Genomic DNA, 22,528 nt, shown 5'->3' on the forward strand with positions numbered 1-22,528 from the left:
TTAAAATATGAACAATTTAATTACCTTCAAATTACTGTTTAATTTTAACAAAATTTTAATATAAATATATTCAATGATATGAAATTATAATTCAATGGTTTAATCAATAAAATTCACATTTGATATAAAATTATTGAACAATGTAATAATTAATAAAAATTAAACAAATGTGATTTGAACCCTCTTTTCACTATATATAATTATATAATTATCTTGTGCAATAGTGGTTAAGAGTTTCCTTTTTAACGGGAGTATTTTGAGACGTTTTCACTGTTAAGAAAAATTTAAAACTTATTATTAATTTCAAATCGTATTTATCAAAGTTATTTCTAATTAAATTTAAATATGTATTTTTTAAATAAATTACCGATATTTGAAAATAATTTGTCTCACAATATATATCATTTATTATAAATCTGAAATGTATTTATTTATAAAAATTTAAATATAATATAAATTATATATTCAAATATAATTATATATAATTTATTATAAATTTAATTATGTAATAAACATTTAACTTGTGTAATGTATATATTTAATTAAATAATTTAAATATAGTTTAATAATTCATATTTATTATTTTTCCTTGTCGAAATAACCAAAAATATTTTACCTAAAGAAGTAACCGTATATTTTATTTCAAGTATAAAGTAGACGATGTATAAAAAAATTTAAAAAAAGAACAGACTGAAAACAAGAAACAGATTATACAAAAAAAGAAAAAGAAAAAGAAAAAAAGGAACAGTTTAATTCAAAGGATAATGAAGATCAAGATAGAGTTAAACAAATCAGGCCATAGTTATTGCCGGCAGCACTGTATCAAACCCAAACCTCTTGATTCCTTAGACTCTTGATTTGTCAACTTTCCCCTGTTTTCTTTGCATGTTGTGGGAAAGTCGGCATTCAAAATATTACAAATGTCAAAGATGTAGCCATTTAGTGTAGTATATTAAATTTTTTTAATGTATTATTAGTACAAAATATTCATTTGGTTTTCATGTAATTATTTTTTATTAAAAATTTAATTTCTTACTTTTCGTGAAATTTCTTTTCTCGATTATAATTTTTTAATATATAAGATTTCCACTCGAGATTACATTAATGAGACATTTAGTACAAGAATTCTTTTTTATTTTTTTTAGGAATATGAAGTTGAAAAAATCCCACATTTGATTTACTAATTAAAAATAATATTCCTAGAAAACATTGTTTTCTAAGAATAATTTTTACTTGTTTTTTCATTAAATTGTTCTTATGTTGTAGGAAAGAATATAACATTCTCAAATTAATTGAAAAGTTTTACTATAGGGAAATTTCATGTTACATTTATTTTTATATTTATTTAATATAGTAAAAAAAAATTATTCCTAAATATAATATATTAATATTTTGAAAAATATTTATGATCAAGCAAATATGTTTTAATTATTTATAAGAATCGGGATTCTCAGTTTCTCACTATAAATTTTCAATAATGACGATTATTAAACATGAAAAAGAATTTCCTTTTACTAAACACTTTTTTTAAAGAAAAATTGAATTTAATATTACTCGAAGTAACAACTTAATCACATATAAATGGATAAAAAAAGATGCTATTGACAAAAAAAAATATAAAAAAACTAATTCTCATACAAAATCTTAGTCATCGGTGAAATTGACGAAACCTATAATATTGTAAGCCAAAAGATAATGGTTTTATTTGTTTTAGACACGCATATTATTGTGTAATATTCGCATCTTGAATCCTTGTAAGATCAAAGCGTGATTTTTAGTTGTAGCACATTTTTCGCTGACAATTCTTTTGAACAATGCAGGCCTTTCTGCGGTAAAACGACTTACCTATAATTTTGTTCATTTTCGATCGACATGTGAAATGTGGTAAATGGTAATGAACACTATTTCTTTGAATTAATCGTTCTTCGATATTCAATGTTCCTATAAATCCTATTGGTCAATATCTTCCAAATGAAGGTAAATAAATCTTAAAAATAGAAAATAAAAATGTTTATATTGTGTCAGATTAAATATGTTAATTGAGCCATGTTTTATAGTTTAATGTTTATTTTTTGAAAAACAAAATAAAAATTTTATAGATGCTAAAAAAACAACTTTGAAAAATCAGACCAAACCAACCAGTAAAATAAAGGAAAAAACTTAGTGTTCTGTAAGTGAAATTGGTATTGTTATCCAATTAAAATTAAAATTTTACCACATTATATGTATTTATATTTAATACAACTCTTATTAATATACACTCACATAATATTATTGAAGTAAAACTATAACTATGTTTCAATCACATCTAAAAAATTGTAGCTAAATTTATTTTAAAATAAACTATAAAACAGATATGGAGAAAAACCAGTCAAAAATCAGAAAATAAAATTGGGTGAATAAACTTTTCAAAAAAGTTAGGATGTATTTACTTCTATTTTCATTTCCTATTTTTCACTGTTTCTTATGCATCGAGGGCATTCGTTATTTCTAAAAGCTTAGATAATTTGATTTTTTTTTTTGGTCATGAGATTATATATTTTTGTAAAAGTTTATAATTTTTTTTAAAGTATTATAGAGTAGTTTTTGCCTCTACAAAAGGATATTTCTGGAGCTATCACTACTTGACATAGCTTAAAAACAAATTTGACAACTGCATGCACACCATCATTATGTGTAAAGAAATTAGATGATGCTAAAGATTGAGGGACATGCGTTTATGAGACACATGTCAACCTACTAATTGTACTATATACATTTCAAATCATACAAATTTTCAAGCCATACACCTTTTACATCACCACCTTAAAGCCTTGAAAAGTTGGGTCAATGAGTGATAAGAAAGCCCATATATATGGCCTAAGATAGTAACTTCCATTGCATTTGTTCTAAGGTTTGTCCAAGTGGCACAAACTATCTGATAAAGCTTTGAAAAGTGATTCAACACTTTGGCGTTGTTGTATCATATTATATACATTAGTCATTAACTGCCTTTTGTGTACAAGTTTTATTTTATATATCTCAGGAAAAGTTTTACTCAGATGAATTTGTATCATTTATCAATCTCATTTTGGATCTTGACGAAATCAAGGCATGATTTTCCTTTTAGTTCGCGTGAAAAGAATTCTTTGTAGTAATCTCCAACAAGTTATAGGAAACAAGAGATGATTCCTTGTGTTTATTGGAAGAGTGTTAGTGAAAAACATATCTGTCCATTCAAGTTTTTGATTCTCAGACACAACAAACAATTGACCAAAACCCTCCAATTCTTCTTGGGTCTGTCAAAATTTCTTCTTCATTTCCACTGGAAGACTTGAGAACTCTTGAATATCTCTCTTCACATTTTCCAATAATAAAGGGACGACTCCATGAATAATCAGCTGTAAATGATTTCTACGATACTAGAGATCATAATTGTATTTTATGTGTTGATATTTTATTTGAGGAGTTTTTAACATAATCATATACTTCGTCAACACATGATTGAATAGCAATGAAAACTTTTTGCCTTAAAGAACTTACAATAAAAAGCTGTGACCATGAAAAATATTAACCAGTTTATGACATCAATTAACGACTAAGTGACAATTATAACTGTCTTGAAACATGGTCTTGGCTACGATGGTTCGTAATGGTCCACATTATAGAGAAACAAAACGTTTCTATTGTGTCCTTGAGGCAGTTATCATGAAGGAATATAAAGGCCTAACTGAAAATTTTACTTAAAATCTAATTTATCTTTAAAAAATATAATAAATTCATTAAAAGTATTAATATAGAAACAAACCAATTTAAAAGTTTAATAAATTAAAATTTTGTCATAGATCAAGGACTGAAAGAAGATGTTTCTACAAAGAGTTAACATTTTTGAATATTGACTTCTTGGATTCTCTCTTTTTGTTGTTTGTTTGAATTAATATTTGTGTAAGGAAAATAGGTATTTTCATCCTTCGACTATGATTCCAATTATATAAAAGTCAATATTTCTTGCGTGATTGCTCGCTTATAAATTAGAGTTTTTGCAACTTTCCAGGTGCATGTTGTATTAATTAATGTAGGTCAAGCAAATGCAGCTACAGTAAGCCACAAAATTATTTTCTATTTTTTGTGCTTGTGGATAATATTCAATAAATAGTATACTAAAGTGTAGTGTCACTGTGTAACTTCATGGCATTGATGAATATTTTTCCATGAACCTAGTTTATTAAAAATAAAAATTTAATTTTTGGGGTAAAATTTTAAAAATATTTTATAGTCGATGCCTTTCGTTTCTCCGGGGAAAACAAGGTTACGAGGATATGATAGAATGTATGGAAAGCCTTGCTAAGGCATGTATCCTTTTATTTTCTTAAACTAATATTGCTTACAGTGCCCATGTCAAAATGGATTATGCTTAGTCTTTGCTACAAATTAAATGTTCATAATTGCAACAACTAAAAATGAATCAAGATGAAATATTAGTTGAGTCCACTAGTGATTGATTATAAAATAAAGAAGGAAATTGCAGAGAAAATGTATTGGGTTTTATACAGTGCTTGCTTGTGTCCTTTATGATATTTGATGGAGTTAGCTTCAAAGAAGATTGTTTTCTTCTCTAGACTTCTTCTTTCTCTTGATTTTTCATCCATGAGATCTTTGAAGTAGAAAAAACTTCAAAATGATGGAGGAGATGAGGAATGGTGACGCTACTTTTAAGAGAAGATAAAACAAGAATATTGTTTCTCACCACAAGGAAAGAATTATTTATAAAAGATTCGAATAGAGTTGCACTCAAAGAGAGGAACTCAAGGACTCTTGAAAAAATGAAAGAAAATTCAATCTCAATTCTCATTCAATATCAAAAGTGACAAAGTATGTACATAGAACTCTTATGTATAAAGTTTGCACTACTAAGAAATTACTGTTTTACATCGTTACATTTGCATCGGTTCTCAAAAAAACGATGTAAAAACTATATGCGGTGGCAAACTTGTAAATTAGTAGAAACTGTAAGCTCATTTGCATCGGGTTTCCTTTTAACCGATGTAGAATATATGAACAATTTCTATTCTCCTTTTCGCGCACAGTGACTTTAGCGCCTCTGAAAAATTTCGCACACGGTCATCTCTGCTGGAAGCACATTACCTTTAGGGCTAGCACAGATTGAACTTTGAAGGTACCTAGCTTGTGCGAATCACACACTAGCAGGGTCGTTGATCTTCGAAGCTGATTTTCTGATACACTACTAGGCTCGTTGAAACTCTTCTAGGTAAACATTGAAACCCTTCTTTCTTAGGTGTTGCGTCTCTGATCTTGTACGAATGGGTGATGATGGTTTAGGGTTTGGAGACGCTCCCGGAGGATTTTTCCCGAGATGTGTTGGTCTTGTCGTGAGTCCGTTGCTGAAGGGAGAGGATCGCTCGAGGTGCTTGTCGAGGACGTCGTTGATTCGCTTGCGATCCTCCGATTTGGAGGAAACGGACACTCCTCCTCGCTCTTTGTACATGATAGTTACCGAATCATGGTGGGAAATGGAGAATTAGGGTTTTTGATTCAGGGAAGAAGAAGAAGAGGCACCACCGATACCTACATCACATGCCAGGTGCCAACTTAAGCAATACCAAAACCATTTTCTTTTTCTCTTCCCTCATACTCATACTCATACTCATACTCCTACTCCCACTCCTCACAAATAATTCATCTATTTTTTTTTCTGCGGTACAGGTTTGCTTGCAGTTTGCTTCGACAAGGCATGAAGCAGATCTGTATAACTACTCCAGTTTCGGACTCTGTAGCCACTGATGTCAAACAGTAGTGTGAGTGTATAAACTACTTTTTTTTTTCTTTAATTATGTTTTCACATTGGCATGTGAAGATAATCTGAATATGAAATTGGGTTTGGTTGGTGTAGGGTGGAGAAGTGCCTTGGTCCGAAATGTTTGGCACATTTGCTCTATCAGTGGGAGCTGCTGTGAGTAATTATGGTTCAAAATTTTCGATTAAGGTTTGGATGGTTTTGAATCCAGAATTTTGGGGTGATAAATTGAAGTGGGTATGTCTGATTTTCAGGTGGGTATGGAGTTTTGGGCTAGATGGGCTCATGAGGCTCTCTGGCATGCTTCCTTGTGGCACATACATGAAGTATGCTTTATTGCTTTCAATTCTTTTATCTTCCATCTGAATCCTGTCTCCCTCCATCACTTCTTAAGTCAATTTTCATCACATGTAAGAAAGAATTAAGCATCAAGATTCAAACTCTGTTGATGGTTAATCATGGGTTCATTTCTTTTGGGTCTAATTGTCTAACACCACAAAGTCCAAGACCCACAATAAAAAATGTTTGGCTTTGGTTAGACTTAGACGTTGGGATGCCTCAGCGACCAATAACCATAAACTATTTGATCTGTGTGTGAAACAGAAAGTAACAAAAATATTTACTTCAATTGCAGTCCCACCATCGACCAAGAGAAGGACCCTTCGAGCTTAACGATGTATTCGCAATAATCAATGTTGTCCCTGCCATCGCTCTCCTTGCCTATGGTTTCTTTCATAAGGGATTGGTCCCTGGCCTCTACTTCGGTGCGGTGCGTGTATTCTCAAATTCTAATCTAATAATTTCTTTTTTATTTAATTTATTTATATATTATTTTCCCTGTTCCAAATAATAAGTCTATCATTCGAGTATATTTTTTTACCAAAAAAAAATGGTTTCTTTAATTAAAGATTTGATTTTTTAAACAAGTTCTTAATAACGAATTTTATAAATGAAAAAATATGATTAAATACTAAAATGGTTAGCCAAATTTCTAATAGAGTGGGTGATATTTTGTATTGATAACTTATTTATCCTTGTCCTTTCCTTTGATTTTGCATGTGTTCTTTTGTGTCCTTTCATGCTAGGGTTCATTTGCTTTGAACATTTAATGTCTTTATTTTCTATTTATACTTTTAATTACAAAAAATGCTATGTTGTTGTTGTTTTAGAGTTCAACAGTTTAGGAAATAGTGAAAGCAGAAAAAATGAAAACACAAAATAATAAAAACTTGTTTTCACCATACTTTTCCTTATAAAAATTTTTGAAAACAGAAAATAAAGACATTTTAATAATTAAAAAAGTGAAAATAGAAAATGAAAACAGAAAAAAACCAAATGACTCCTAAATTTTTCTGTTTATTTTTTATTATTGATATGGTACTATGTTTTGATAACATAACATGTGTGTTTGTGGTGGGTGGCAATATTCTAAACCAGTTTTGATTTAAGCATTTGATTGTTCATTTTTTTTTCTTCTATTTTTTCTTGGTAGGATCTCTAAAAGGGAAAGATGACAGTGCAACAAAATCATCAAAGGGAAGGAAGGTTCAGTTTTCTAAAGAAGTTTAGCTTCTTTATTCTATTAGCTTCGTACTGGTTGTCAGTGGAGTATGCAAGTACTAGAGCTTCTATGTGATGCGGTTCATTTTTTGAGTGATCTGAACCTTTTGTTCTCCTGTTGTAGATCATTTGACAAGGGACTGCAGTATGCCAAAAATAATAGCAAGTATACAAATCCGCAGTCTACTAGACGTGTTCTTGAGTATCCTTAATTTTTTGGTGTGGTGTGTGTTAATGCATATGTTGTTAAGCAACTTGTTTAGTTCTTGACTTTGTTCGCATAGATTGATGACCATTGCTGTTGATTCTTATACTCTTTTCTCCTTTTCTTGATAATGTTCATCTCTTGACTCAAATATCAGACCTCTTGCAAAATGTGGTCTCACTGACAGTGAGGTAATGATCATATTATAATTTCCTTTTTTCATGTGTTATATTAAATCATTAATGAAAGGAGTTATGGTTGTTTTCTTATTATGTAATAAGGTTCTTTCACTATTTATAAGTTAGTGTTTACTAAGAAGGAGCTCTTCCTTGGATAAGTAACTGCAGTGGCAAAATTGATTTAATTTTAGGCCAACAATATTTGGATAGGGTAGGTGTCTTGTGATTTTTTGGACAAGTGTCTATAATATGAGTTGGGTAAGGAAAATGGTTTGCGAGTACAGATCAAAAGGATAAGAATCACGGACTGTTCTGAGAGTCCTGAGATTTCATTGAATTTGGGTGTGTCTACTCTCTAGATACAAAGGAATTAAATACACTTTGTCACATTCCTCATTCTCTTTTTACTGTTATCATGTTTGTACTAAACAAAGTTTCATATTGAACATTTCAGCCTTAAGTTAATTTTTCATTGAATAATTACTTAGTTCCTTAAATATTTTAACTTTTTTGAACTGTTGCAGGTTGTTCTGTCATTACTTGCTTAAAAGGTTTATGCTATAGCTATGCTTATAAAAAAGGTAAGAACTATATTTCCTTAATGATTTTGTGTAAATTGATGCCTTTTGTGTAAATTGAAGTTGTCTTATAATGAGAATGAGTTAATATAATCAAGGTTCTAAAAAACAATTTTAGCCACAATGTCAGGGTGTTTAGGGTCTCTGAAACTGCAATTTTTGTTGCATTGATCGCAATTAACCAATTTAAAACCTTGGTTATATTTAATTTTTTTTTCGCTTGTAATTTTGGTATATAGAACTCAACTACTCAAGTGTAAACTGCTAAGTGGCTTTCATTTCAAATTGTTTGCATTATCACTTTCCATGGACTCAACCAAGCATCTTGATATCACTGTCAGTGTAGAGCTGGTGTTACTATGTTGTGAGAATGTGATGCTTTTTTGTTTAGGTTATCCGGCTTTTTTGGCAAATCATCCACAATTTGGAATTGCATTAATGACTGCTGATAGGAAAGCTGGGCATCCAATCTCGTCTGTATTACCGCATTTGAGCACTCAGGTACGGTTGGTTTTAGATATGATCATGTGTATTTAAGAAGATATTTTTCTTCATTTCTAGCTATTATTATCGTGAAGACAAATAGCTTATAATGGCTGCCTGGGAACAAATACCATGTCATAGTAGGCTGTTTCATGCTTTAATATGGTTTGTTATTGTGATTTTGGTGGACAAGTTTTATAACCTTCATTTTCAGGATTTTTCTTCATTAGTTGTAGATGAAAATTAAAATTAATTACATATGCCATGTAATGTATTTTTTGTGTAAGTGAATTTGTTCTTTTTGTCTATTTTGATTTGTTTGTGGGTTTTGTTTAATCTTTTAATTTCATGCACATTTTTAAAAATCTGACAGAGAATTATATATGTGTTTATTACAGGTTAAATTAGAAAGTACCTAAAATCAAACGAATTTTTCAAAAAAAATAAATTAATAATCTACATCGATTTAGACACAAATAGATGTAAATGGGGGTCTAATTTTACATCGGTTGTGCAAAAAACAGATGTAGAATTTGTACATCATTTTACATCGGTTCTTCCCACAACCGATGTAAATTGGTGTACAAATTTACATCAGTTATACAAAGAACCGATGTAAATTTGTACATCATTTTACATCGGTTGTGGGAAGAACCGATGTAAAATGGTTTGCATTTACTACGTCGCTCCATTCTACATCGGTTTTAGAACCGATATATATAGTGTTAAAAAACCGATGTAAAATGTGTGTCTTGTAGTAGTGTTGGTAGCTTGTGGTGTCAATTAATCTAACCAAGGTTAGGTTAACTTATACTCAAGCCAACTAACTTTAATTTAAATTTGAAATTCAAATTTGAATTTTCCTCCAAAAATGATGTCAACATCTTAGATCTAGAAGAGAAAATAAGAGCTTGCCACATGGTAATTAAGGTGCAAAAGGTGTGATGGGATGTGTTAGTAGAAAAGAGAGTGTAGAATTAAATATGCAAAAAGTGTGATTAGTGCGTGAAACATGTGACTTGGTGATGTGTGAACCAATGAAAAAATGTCAGGATCAATATGAACAAATGAACATCCACATAATAGATATAACTCTTCACTCTCTCTTGACCTAAACAAGTTCAATAAACACATTTTTCAAGTACTAATTGCACCCCCATAAAATACTAAATACACCCCTAAAGAAAAATACAAGAAAGTAAATTTCTAATCTAATTGACCAAAAAATGTAAGGCCAAAAATAAATGAAATATTTATAAATATTAACAAAGAAGAAAAAAAGAACTACAAAAAGTAACACATGAACTTAGACCTTTTAATATAATCCACTCCTCTTAACTTCTTTTTGTATGTGATCCCTTGACATGATTGCATCAATATTACTTTATAAATTATATGAATTAAGTATTCACAAAATCAAGGATGAAATATGTTTTGGTGGATTTTTTTTTCTCATTTAAGAAAAGTCTACAATCTTGGTTTATTAATTGATAAAATATTAGGCAATCCAAAACTTTCTTGAATGTAAGGAATTATTTTTCTTGAATGAAATATTGAAGGCGTGTATAAAAAACACATTTACAAAATCTTTGTACTGATATCTATAAAGAAATAACCCAATCAATCATAAATGCACACTACTACAAAATTGCAAAATAGCGACCGAAATTAGTGACCGAAATTTATCAGTCGCTATTTAGCGACTAATTTAGCGACCGATTATCAAAAATCAAAATAGCGACCGATTTAGCGACCAAAATAAGTCATCGCTAGAAAATTGGTCGCTATTTCGGTCGTTAAATAAGAAATTTTAATTTTTTAGCGACAGAATTAAATTCGGTCGCTATTTTGGTCGCTAAATTATAAATTTTGAATTTTTTAGCGACGGAACTAAATTCGGTCTCTATTTCGGTCGCTAAATTATAAATTTCGAACTTTTTTAGCGATGGAATTTAATTTGGTCGCTAAATAATAGTTAAAATTAGCGACAAAATTGGATTCGGTCGCTAAATAGTAGTTAAATTTAGCGACGGAATTTAATTCGGTCGCTAAATTATAAATTTTTGATTTTTTTAGTGACAGAATTAAATTCGGTCTCTATTTCGGTCGCTAAATTATAAATTTTGAACTTTTTAGCGATGGAATTTAATTTGGTAGCTAAATATTAGTTAAAATTAGCGACAGAATTGAAATCGATCGCTAATTAATAGTTAAATTTAGCAACAAAATTGAATTCGGTCGCTAACTTATAAATTTTGATTTTTTTTAGCGAAGGAATTTAATTCGGTTGTTAAATAATAGTTAAAATTAGCGACGAAATTGAATTCGGTCGCTAAATAGTAGTTAAATTTAGCAATGGAATTGAATTCGGTCGCTATTTTAGTCGCTAAATTATAAATTTTGATTTTTTTTAGTGACGGAATATAATTCGGTCGCTAAATAGTAGTTAAATTTAGCGATGAAATTGAATTCGGTCACTAAATAGTAGTTAAATTTAGCGATGGAATTGAATTCGGTCGCTAAATAGTAGTTAAATTTAGCGACGGAATTGAATTCGGTCTCTAAGTATTAGTTAAAATTAGCTACGTAATTGAATTTGGTCGCTAAGTATTAGTTAAAATTGGCGACGGAATTGAATTCAGTCGTTATTTCAGTCGTTAAATTATAAATTTTGATTTTTTTAGCGACAAAATTTAATTCGGTCGCTAAATAATAGTTAAAATTAGCGATGGAATTGAATTCGGTCGCTATTTTGATCGCTAAATTAGAAATTGATTTTTTAGCGACGAAATTGAATTCGGTCGCTAAATATTAGTTAAAATTAGCGACAAAATTGAATTCGATCGCTAAATAGTAGTTAAATTTAGCGACAGAATTTAATTCGGTCGCTAAACCAAAAATTTTGATTTTTTTAGCAATGAAATTAAATTCGGTCGCTAAATATTAGTTAAAATTAGTGACGGAATTGAATTTGGTCTCTAAATCAGAGATTTTATTTTTTTAGTGAAAGAATCTTATATGAATTCAAGATGATTTGATACTTTATTCTAGTAAAACAAAATTGATATAATATATTCATTTCAAATAAAATATGAGCACTTTGATTACTTTTAAGTTATTGATTAATTTACAAAATTCACATTTAATATAAATTTATTGAATGGTGTAATACTTAGTATAAAAGTTATACCAATGTTATTATAACCCTTCTCATTTTAAAATATATAAATTATTACTTAAACTTTTAAATTTATAATAAATAATTTAAATTGTATCATAAAATTAATTTTAAATAAAAATAAGTAGATTGTTAATTAAGTAAGTATATATATAAATAAAAATTAATTAAATATAATATAATAATTATTATTAGTAATATAATTATTATATATATTATTATATATTTATAACGGTCCGGATATACCAAAATGATAAGGATCCAAAAATAATATAAGTATGAGATTGGATAGTTGAGGATGACTTAAATGAATTAATTTGTACTACTTATACTAACATGAATTAGCTTTTCGGTAGCTTATCTCATAAGAACTTCACAGTTAAGCGTGCTTAACTTGGAGTAATGTAGGGATGGGTGACCTTCTGAGAAGTTTCCAAAAATTGTGTAATTAAGGACATAACATGCTACAAACTTTTTTTTTTTTTTTTTGAACGGCAAATGTTAATGGTTAGTTTGTTAATTGTTAGTAGGGAGATTCGAACCCACACCCTCTTAGTCACTCAACCCTATATCCCTCTCCCCAAACCACTTGGACCACCCTTATCACTCCACAACATGCAACAAACTTAACTATTGTGAAATAAAATCCTTAAGAGGCTAAATATGAGTGGTTCATAGAGACCAAATTTGCGACGTCTATAAAATTTAATAAAATAAAAAATAAATATTTAGCGACTGATTTATTCGGTCACTAATTTGGTCCCATATACTTCAGCGACCAAAATCATCTCAACCATTTAGCGACCGAAAATTTTTCAGTCGCTAAATAACTTAGCGACTGATTAAATTCGGTCGCTAAGGTAAATAGCGACCAATTTTGATGGTCGCTAAATTGCATATTTTTTGTAGTGGCACAATGACATCACCACGACGGTTGTGGAGAAAGTGTCGGTGACAACAATGTTTTTTTCTCTCTTCATCCTCTCTTCTTAGCATCAACCTCTATTTGTTAATACAAATAGAAGATGCCAATTTTAGTGTTGACCCTTTTAATTCTAACATAGCATCCATTTTAGCATCAATTATGATCAGAAAGTCACTGCTATCAAAGTCAACACAAAATAGACATTGAAGTCTCGTGTTGATTTTCATTAGTTAGCATTGTCTTTTAATAAATACTAGTATACGTTTTACTTGTATTAATTAAAGAATTTATACTTGACAATTTGAAAGATATCTTCTGTCTTCTGTCTAGCTTTAAGTTAATATGAATACTTTTTTAACAAATACTTAAAAAAAGAATAAATAATCAATAAGCTGTATAATAATCAAAATTTTCACATAAGTTGAAAATCAACTTACAAACTTCTAATTTTTCATAACTTCCCTAATCTAACATTTGCATAAACGCATAAACTTATAAGATTGAGTTCAAAGAAATAAATGTGACAACACATGATCTTTATAATGAAATTTTGAAATCACATACTACATCACATGAATTGGACACATGTAATCGCAATCACAATTTGAATTCATACATTTTTATTCCCATTATAAATTTGTTTGCCCATAATAACTCACAGGCTATCATATCACGAACTTGAAACATTGAACATTGGTTTATTACTTAGCAACAATGTATTATATTATCACATATACTTAAGTTTTACTCTCTCTTTTTTAACAAAAGTTACATATGCATTTTATCATTCAAGAATATTTTGGATCCTCATGACATCAAGGCATTGCTTCTCTTGTGGCTTGCGCGAAAAGTATATTTTGTAGTAATCCCCCGCAACAATTTGCTTGAATGATGCAGGTCTTTCGGCAGTAACAAGGCTTGGTGTTGGGCCTATTACTTTGTTATTTTGAGAGCGATGAAAGGTGGCAATAGAAATTCTCTCTTTTTTTGAGTTAACTGCTGCTCGATGTTCTACACTTCGATAAATCCCATTGGTTATGATCTGCCAAACCATTTAAAATTGGTAGCAAAAATTATTTCAAAATTATAATTTACTAAATTTTCCTACCATGCATGGTAGGAACATTAGGTGTTTGACTAACTCTTATAATGCCATCAATTTAACCTTGACTACATGGTATATAATTGTTACAATTCAAACATCATATAATGTGTAGCTCATGCCAAATTAATTTTGTTAATTAATCCTTACTGCATGGTTAAGTGTGTATTAGAATTTTTATTCTTACACACACACAAAAACAATTGAATGTGTAAAGTGACAAAAAAAAAAAAAGATCATGAAAGATTTCTTGTCAAGTACCTCTAAAGTGTCTCCAAGAATAATGTCAAAAGCATTAGATATGGGTTTAACAGGTATCCACTTTCCATCTTTTTTCAGTTGGAGGCCTTCTGTTTCATTGGCTTGAAGAATGATGGTAAGGCCACCAACATCAGAGTGAGAATCCAATCCAATAACATTTTCTGGTTGGGGACATGGAGGATAGTAATTCCACTTCATTGCTTGACATAAATTTTCAAATAACTCTAGCACTTCATTTTGTTTAATCTTTAAAGCTATTGTCATATGTTTGATAATTGTGATGCAAAGTTTTTCCATTTCTAAAGAATAATTCTCCATGTTAATCCTGCATTTGAAATAACTTTAGTTAGGGTTACCTACATAATCACACTCAAACTTTTAGTCATTAAAGGTGTAACATATAGTTAGCAAGCAAATACTAAGAGAATGAGAACAACCTCAATGGATGGGGAAAACTATTAAACAAGCGGGGATTCCTTATGTGAAGTGGAAGAGTGTAAATAGTGAAAGGGTCTATCCAATCCATCTTTTGTTCATCAAACAAATAATGACCAAAGCCCTCGAAATCTTCTGGCGTATTCCAAAACTGCTTCTTCTCTTCCATTGGAAGATTAAGGAACTCTAGAACACTTCTCTTCAAACTTTCCACCAATGAAGGGTTGACTCCATGATTAATCAACTACAATTGATTTGAAATAAGAAATCAAATTTCTAAAGCAAACGAAATTAAATTTGTCCTTCATGAACCTTTTTAGTTATTATATATGTTGAAATGCCTCAAATGGCATATTCATGAGACTTGATTAAAACCAAAATCAATTTTTATATTACATGGCTTGTTATTGATATGAACTATGAAATACCTTAAAGAAAAAATAAAGACAAAATTTAGGTGTAATTTTTTAAGTATTGTTTATGAATCAGAATTAGAATTTTATCTCAGTAATACGTGTTTATATTTAATAAATATATATTATTAAAGATTACATTAAATGTAAATATATATTATTGAGATAAAATTTAAATTTTAGCTAAAAAAAGTAATATTAGTTATATTTAAAAAATTGTAACTAAGTTTTGTCAAAAATAAATAAATAAAGGTATTAGTGTCCAAATTTAACAACGAAAATTGCTTCACTAATTCTACATACACAAATTTTTAGTAACGATTTTTCTTTATGTTATAAATGAAATGATTTGTTGATAATTTTAATTTTTTTATGGCGGTATTATCTTTCGTTTTTCTTTTTTTAAAAGTGGAAGATAGAATGAACTATCTAAAAGCATTTAACTAATTTACCATTTATAGTTGTCGATCAAAAATATGTGATGAAAGTAACGATGGATCCAGAAATTTAAGTAATAGGAGTAATATTTACACATAAATTTGTAATATTAAATGTGTAATTTTACATTTTTTTGAAATATAAATATACATTAAACTGTTCCCTATGAGATTTCATATTTTAAAAATATTGAACAATTTTCTCCTTTTCAACATTTTCAAAAATATCTTTCTATATCCTATATAAAAAATTTGACCTTTGTTCATTTTAAAAATAGTATAATATGAATTTAGGTCAATCATGACTCCTTAATTTCTTTACCGACTTGACTTAACTATAATTAATATTCTCATTATCTCATAAGTATGATTTTAGGTTTTTTTTACACATGTTAGAAATAAGAAATCTTGTGATTAATCTTCTTTACTATAAATAATGCAATATAATATTCACTTTCTAAAAAATATTATGAAGGGTATATATGAAAAAATTAATATTATATTAAAAAGTTAACATGACACTTATTTAAAGATTTATTTTTTCTTTAAATATGACTCTTATTACGAGACAGAGTATTATATATACTATAAAGAAATACTTCAAAAACTTAATATATTAACTTTGACTTTTTTAACAAAATAAAAATATCAAAAAGAGTAGGAGTACTTAGTTTTTAACATGGCAAGTGTGAGTACATTATTATAAATTTATAATGGGTTTAAATATGTTTTTAATATATCAAATTTAAGGTAAATTTATTTTTAGTCCATCAAATTGAAAATTGATCTTTTTAATCCTTGTAATTTCAACAAAATCTTGCTTTAATTTTTATACTCAAATTTTATTAGGAAATCTATCAAATATTGACGCTTAAAATCTATCTACTGATATTTTTATCAGTAAATGTATCATATTAAATCCAATTGAAACTACATTACTATCTTAATTTATCACTTTTATATGTTATTGATGACTTAAAAGATTAAAATAAGATTTTTAAAAATTATAGAAACTAAAAATAATAATTTTAAAATTAAGAAAATAAATATATATTTAAATTTTAATTATATATATAAACTAATTAAATATAAAAAAAAAATGTTAGTGGGACAAATGTCCCACTATTCCTCAATGGATGGAAGGAGATAAAATCCTTGCGGGACTTTATAGTGATCATATGATCATTCATTTTTCATGATATTTTTTAAAAAGTTATCATTTATATAATTATACAACATTTTATACAATAATATTTTATGTGTTATCATTCTTTATGTTATAATTTATTATGGCATAATTTATTATATTTCATACTTTTCTCTCTTTTTCTTTCTTTATTGTAATCTTTATTGTAAGAGTTATTGTATAAATATTAAATAAATATATATATATTTTTTTTATCATTTATCATACTTTTAAGATTTATTTTGATATTTTATTTTTGGAAATAACATTTTAATTAGTTTTTTATTTTTTAAATTTGTGTGATCAATTTAATTTTTTTAAAATAATAATTATTTTCAATTTTACTTAATAATTTTAAATATTTTTAAATATTCAAAAATGACACTTGTTTTATTTTATTCATCTATATAGAAAACTCATTTATTGTTCAAATAAAAAAAGAATCATAAATATGATCAAGATTCCATGAAAATAAATTCAACGAATACCTAAGATATTAAAAACATGCAATGTCATATTCTTTTTTTTTCTTTTTTAGGTTCGTTCCTGGAGTATCCACCGCGGACAGCAGTGACTAATCTCCTCGCTAGGTTGGAGGCACCTCAAAGGGTGGGATAGCAGGCCCCAAGATTTAACGCGGCTGCATACACAAGGCAGGATTCGAACCCCTAACCTTGCTTAAGCGTGGATCAACCCCTACCGCTGGGGTTTGTCATATTCTTTTCTGATTGTTCATGAGATTTATCTTTTACGAAATTTTTCAAACATCAATTGTTTCAATATATAATTATCCCGATGAATTTAATTGGACAAGATTCACGTCTTAAATTAATAAAAAAAACATTTTAAATTATGTCATATAATTGAAAACTACGACTATTTCGAAATAACAAATTGACTTGATTTTAAAAACAAAAGAGCTATAGTTTTCTTTTAAAAAAAAATCCAAATAAATATATAAAAAAATAAATAAATAAATATATAATTTAAGAAACAATTGATATTATTTTTCCGTATATAGTATAATGTAATCTTTTTCAGGGGCGGATTCATTCATATGATAGTGGGTGTAGTTGTCTCCACTAAAATTTCACACACACACACACACATATATATATATATATATATATATATATATATATACACGTGTGTGTATAAATTATATTTTAATTTATTACAAAAAAATATTGTTAAGTAATGACACACATATTATAGAGATATGATACTTATTATTAAAAATCATTTTTGCATAGACTATAGATACAATATATGTTGATATGTTATTAAAAGAAGTGTAAATATAGACTATAGTAACACTTTTTATATGTGATTATATGTAACATTTTTTTGCAATGATTGTTTTTATATCTAATATGTTAAAATATATTAATCTTTCATTTATATTTTATTCTATCATGTAATTTCTTTCACTTTATGACAAAATTGTTTAAATTTATTATTATTATTATTATTATTATAATATACTTTATTTTTTGACTGAAAGATTTATTACTTCTTTATTTATTAAATATGTCATAATTTAGTTTACAAATATAGGTTATTTTTTTATTTTTATTTTTTGTTTCTAACCCTTATAATCCTATATATGTACATTATGTGTTGGTGGGAGAGGATCCAAATTAAGAGGAATGAGAATAATTGTCACACAAAGTTTTTATTTTTATTTTTACTTAAACATATTTAATAAAAAATAAATTTACTCTTATAAAAAGAATAAGTGTTGTTCTCATAAAATATTTTTGTTTTAAATGAGCATAGAAATTTACAAAAGATAAAAAAGAAAATAAATAGTAATTATATTATTTTTATCTTAATAATTTATACCATTTTATTCTTTTAAAATTAAATAAATCACTAAAAATTACAACATCACACTTAAATATAATATCTGACAGAAAAATAAATTATCATTCTATTTATGAGGAAATTTTAATTTATAAAAAAATAGGTATATTAAATTTTTATCACAAAAATAAACTTTTAAAAAAATTATTATATTTTTAATAAAAAATATTATAAAATATTTTATTGCTCCAACTTAACAATTTTTCTGAATCAGTCACTGATATTACTTGTCAACTATAGTTTCATTATAATGCATGTACATTATTCATTATTGGATTTTCATTTTATCGATGTAAACCAAAGTATGGATGTAACTTTGGCAGAAGTTTTAACTATTGAAAAGAAAGAAGAAAAAAAAGTTAAGAAGGAGTATTAATTCAAACCTGAAAGAAACCCCATTCCTTACATGCATGGTCTAGCCTCTCAAGCTCATCTAGATCTCCAGACACCAATTTACTGAGGTCGATGATTGGGACTTGTGGTAAAGAAGTTGTGTCAGTTTGAGTGTCTAGATTTGGACGAATATATTGCTCTGGAACTTTGGTGATTGGTTCCTTTGCCAACTCTTGGAGAGAAGGCACCAATAAAGAGGCTCCAAACTTTGACATTGTCTTCACCTATTCAATCCTCTTGCTTCGGTTTATTTGATTTCAGCTATTGGACCCAACACTTGCTTTGGGTTATAAAGGTTTCCCTACCAAGTTTTAATTACAATTTCATTCCAAATAAATGGGACTCTTTGACTAAAATGGAATCATTTTAAAACTAGTGTTTACTAAAGAAGGGTTGTTGTCAACATTGAAAAACGCAAGTAACACTGTTGTTTGCTTTTCTTAATAATAGAAAAGTTTAAATTAAAATAAAATATGATTATATGTAAAGTCAGAATCAAACTATTATGTAACATTGTTTTTTTCTAAATCATGTGTCATTATTTTTAAAATTAAAAATTATTGATGCCTTCTAGTATATACATATGTGAAAAATGCAATAAGTCAATTTGTTAACTAAAGACATAATAAGAGCATCTCCGATGGGAGTTGCTTATAAGCAATCCCTCTGCTACATCATGTCACATCAGTTATTTTTACTTTATGGGTTGCTTAAATTTTAGTACTGGAACTTCTCCAAACAACTTTGCTAAAATTTAAGCAACTCATAAAGTATAAAAGAGCTGATGTGACATGATGTGACACAGAAAGTTGTTTATAAATAATTCCCACTGCAGATGCTCTTACATGATCTTTCACTTGGTAGAAGGCATTAGTTGAATGCTACTTTTCCTTCTTTAATGTGTCAATATATATTTTTTTTAATTTTTACTTTGATGCAGCTGGATGCTATTTTTCCTTCTTTAATTTTTTTTTTCCTACTTGACGTAGTAATGTTGTACATTTTTTTTCTGCATCAATTATCTCACTTTAGTTGTTAAAAGCTCAACTAATTTGTTGATACTTGAGCAATGTTTCCTTTCCTTTTTTGATTGTGACATATATACATTAAAAAATACATATAAATCTCAAAATATTTTAAGTTAATCTATTCTTAAAATGATTTATAATCAAATTTGACACAATTGATAAATAACTTTATCTCTTAAATATGTAGTTAGGAATTTGATTCTTAATCTGTACAGATAAAAAAAAATTATTAATTAGAAGAGTTATTTTTTTGAATAAATTTCACTACATCAAAAAAATTTATGAATGATCAAGATTATAGGTAATCTGTAAATCTAAATCAACTCAATCACTCAAATCATATTGTTTTAGTATTTAGGTCAAATTTAACTCAATCCATTCATATGTACGAGTTTTGTTATGAGTTTTGATTTTTAAATACAACTTAATCCAATTCACACACTTGATCAACATATTATTAATTTTACTATATACATAAATTAAAAATACAAAATTGTCTTTAGCCAATTAAATTAAAACTACATATACATGTTACATTTTGGTTGGGATGGACCTTGAGCAAGTCAACCATGCATATATCTATTGCATCTTTCATAATACATTATGGAAGGCAACATCAACTTTTCATTTTAAAAAAAAAATTAAAAAAAAAAAAAAAACGCTATCGTCTAAAGAACGTAATGTTGACGTGTCAATGGTTTGTTTTTATTTTTTTTTTTCCACATATTGAATCATATAGCAAACTTAGATACAGTTGATTTTTCTCTCTGAGATTGTATTAAAAGATGTTTAGAGAAGAATTTATGATTCTTTTTTAAAGTCTCAAATCTTCTTTACGTCACGAGATCTCATTAAATCCCACTACAACAAAAATTATTTTTATCAATAATTATTTAACAATAATAAATTAATTATCTTTATTTTATTATTTAATAAAAGTATTAATGACTAATATATAATGGTCATTAAAAATATATTTATATAATACCAAAATTTACTATTAGTGACAATTATTTATTAAGAAAAATTTTAGTCTCACATCGACTAGAAATAAGATAATTAAAGAGTATACAAATGAATAATAACTCTCACTTTATAAGTTTGTTATGTAGGGTTGAGTTAAACCTATAACTTACTACTCTAAGTTGGTATGAGATTACTCACTATTATCAAAATCAATAGTCTTTAAAAATATATATAAGTAGAAGACAACCCTCATCTTACAAGTCCCACATCGATTAGAAAGTAAAAAATGTCAAAAAAAAGTTATACACTTTTTCAACCATTATAAAGGTTTTTACCAGCATTTAGAATAATTGCCGCTAAATATTTTAGCGACACTGCATAAATGATAATGTGAAAATGCCGGTAAAAAATTTTGTAACAATTTTTATTACCACTAAAAGTCATATTAAATACCATTAAAAGTCTATTTTGTTATAGTATCTGTTATAGCTGCAAAAACAGAAACCCTTACAAAGCGATAGATGTAAAAGAATTAATTAATGACAAATAGTTCACATCACAATGAATTGCATTAGTTACTTATAATTTGTTAGAAAACTAAAACAGGTTCCTTTGTGAAACAAAAGCCGTGCGTTATTATTGTATAAATCTCTATATTCTGAATGGAAATTGGAAACAACCAAAGCATGGAATCTTGTAGTGAACATGCATCAGCAGAACCAAATTGAAGTTTCAAGGACAAAAAATAGCAAGTATCAAAATGCATATCATGATAGCACCAAGCACAATTAATTCTTGAAATTGGACATCCTAATTTAAAGTCAACGGTTACCTGTATCCATCAACAGCAAAAAAAAGAAGTGCAAATGAGATTCTTCTTACCTCGTTTCCCAACTAAAGCTAAAGATAGTTTCAAAGGTGGTTTAAGATGGCTCTATGAAAGAGTGAATCAAAGACTTGAATGATTAGTGTTTATGAATTAAATGGGGAATAAATAGATTGGTGGAATGAAAGGTTTGAATATGGTACCCTTTAAATTAAGTCATATTCTATTTTAAATTATAACAGTTACTATTATTTTTGTTTAAAGTAAATTGTATTAATCAATATTATCTTTGACTTCAAATTAAATCTTATTTTATGTTAAGCTTTAATAAATCTTATTATCAAGGAGGTCTAGTTAGTTACATAGTTGAGTAAGGTGCGTGAGTATTTATAAATTTTTTAGTACTTTGATTTTTATAGTAAAAAAACTTCTTATCTTAAAAATATTATTTTAATTTATAATGTTGTTTTTAAATTTAAATCAAATTAAAAGTGTTTTATAATAATATGCATTGAAATAATATAATTAAGTGGTTCAAATTTATATAATTAAACAATTGTATATGAAAAAAAATGAGTTTAATAGTGATGCAATGACAACCAACTTTATATTATATATCATCAAAATACAATCTATCATAAATGATAAATTTGTTAATTTTTACAATAATTACCTTAAAAGTCATAAAATTTGTGATTTTTGATTAAGTGACT

General features: G+C 27.6%; 2 protein-coding genes across 9 annotated transcripts; one reads left to right on the forward strand and one right to left on the reverse strand.

Annotated features, from left to right (window-relative positions):
• Positions 1-5,040: 5,040 nt before the first annotated feature.
• LOC109803178 (beta-carotene 3-hydroxylase, chloroplastic) lies at positions 5,041-14,575 on the forward strand. 7 transcript variants are annotated; one of them, XM_083066142.1, is made up of 12 exons: positions 5,041-5,248; positions 5,320-5,581; positions 5,704-5,795; positions 5,891-5,950; positions 6,049-6,120; positions 6,429-6,563; positions 7,287-7,556; positions 7,717-7,750; positions 8,263-8,319; positions 8,708-8,817; positions 13,800-13,864; positions 14,344-14,575. In XM_083066142.1, exons 3-7 carry the CDS (start codon positions 5,781-5,783, stop codon positions 7,293-7,295), a joined length of 291 nt encoding a protein of 96 aa, XP_082922268.1. In that variant the 5' UTR covers positions 5,041-5,248; positions 5,320-5,581; positions 5,704-5,780; the 3' UTR covers positions 7,296-7,556; positions 7,717-7,750; positions 8,263-8,319; positions 8,708-8,817; positions 13,800-13,864; positions 14,344-14,575. The 7 variants fall into 7 exon arrangements, with proteins under 7 accessions (XP_082922268.1, XP_082922272.1, XP_082922267.1 ...); XM_083066146.1 differs by lacking the exon at positions 14,344-14,575 and having other exon boundaries at positions 7,287-7,339; positions 7,479-7,556; positions 7,639-7,750; positions 13,800-14,158; XM_083066141.1 differs by lacking the exon at positions 14,344-14,575 and having other exon boundaries at positions 7,287-7,339; positions 7,479-7,556; positions 13,800-14,158.
• On the reverse strand, positions 13,451-22,026 carry LOC109803177 (protein SRG1). Of its 2 annotated transcripts, none has more exons than XM_029272573.2 (5): positions 21,872-22,026; positions 18,986-19,296; positions 14,703-14,944; positions 14,266-14,590; positions 13,451-13,944 (listed from the first exon to the last, which is right to left on the reverse strand). In XM_029272573.2, exons 2-5 carry the CDS (start codon positions 19,208-19,210, stop codon positions 13,687-13,689), a joined length of 1,050 nt encoding a protein of 349 aa, XP_029128406.1. In that variant the 5' UTR covers positions 19,211-19,296; positions 21,872-22,026; the 3' UTR covers positions 13,451-13,686. The 2 variants fall into 2 exon arrangements, with proteins under 2 accessions (XP_029128406.1, XP_029128407.1); XM_029272574.2 differs by having other exon boundaries at positions 18,986-19,275; positions 21,872-22,012.
• Between the last annotated feature and the right edge of the window lie 502 nt (positions 22,027-22,528).

This window comes from Cajanus cajan, chromosome 11 (assembly GCF_000230855.2).
Source record: "Cajanus cajan strain Asha chromosome 11, NIPB_CcT2T_4, whole genome shotgun sequence".
NCBI lineage: Eukaryota > Viridiplantae > Streptophyta > Magnoliopsida > Fabales > Fabaceae > Cajanus > Cajanus cajan.

Coding starts and splice junctions, on each gene's coding strand:
- LOC109803177 (XM_029272573.2), bottom strand. CDS start 19,210: ATGTCAAAGTTTGGAGCCTCTTTATTGGTGCCTTCTCTCCAAGAGTTG. Junction 14,945..18,985: donor AGGAATGGGGTTTCTTTCAG/GTTTGAATTAAT, acceptor AATCAATTGTAG/TTGATTAATCATGGAGTCAA. Junction 14,591..14,702: donor AGTTTTCCCCATCCATTGAG/GTTGTTCTCATT, acceptor TTTCAAATGCAG/GATTAACATGGAGAATTATT.
- LOC109803178 (XM_083066142.1), top strand. Junction 5,951..6,048: donor CTCTATCAGTGGGAGCTGCT/GTGAGTAATTAT, acceptor TCTGATTTTCAG/GTGGGTATGGAGTTTTGGGC. Junction 6,121..6,428: donor CCTTGTGGCACATACATGAA/GTATGCTTTATT, acceptor CTTCAATTGCAG/TCCCACCATCGACCAAGAGA.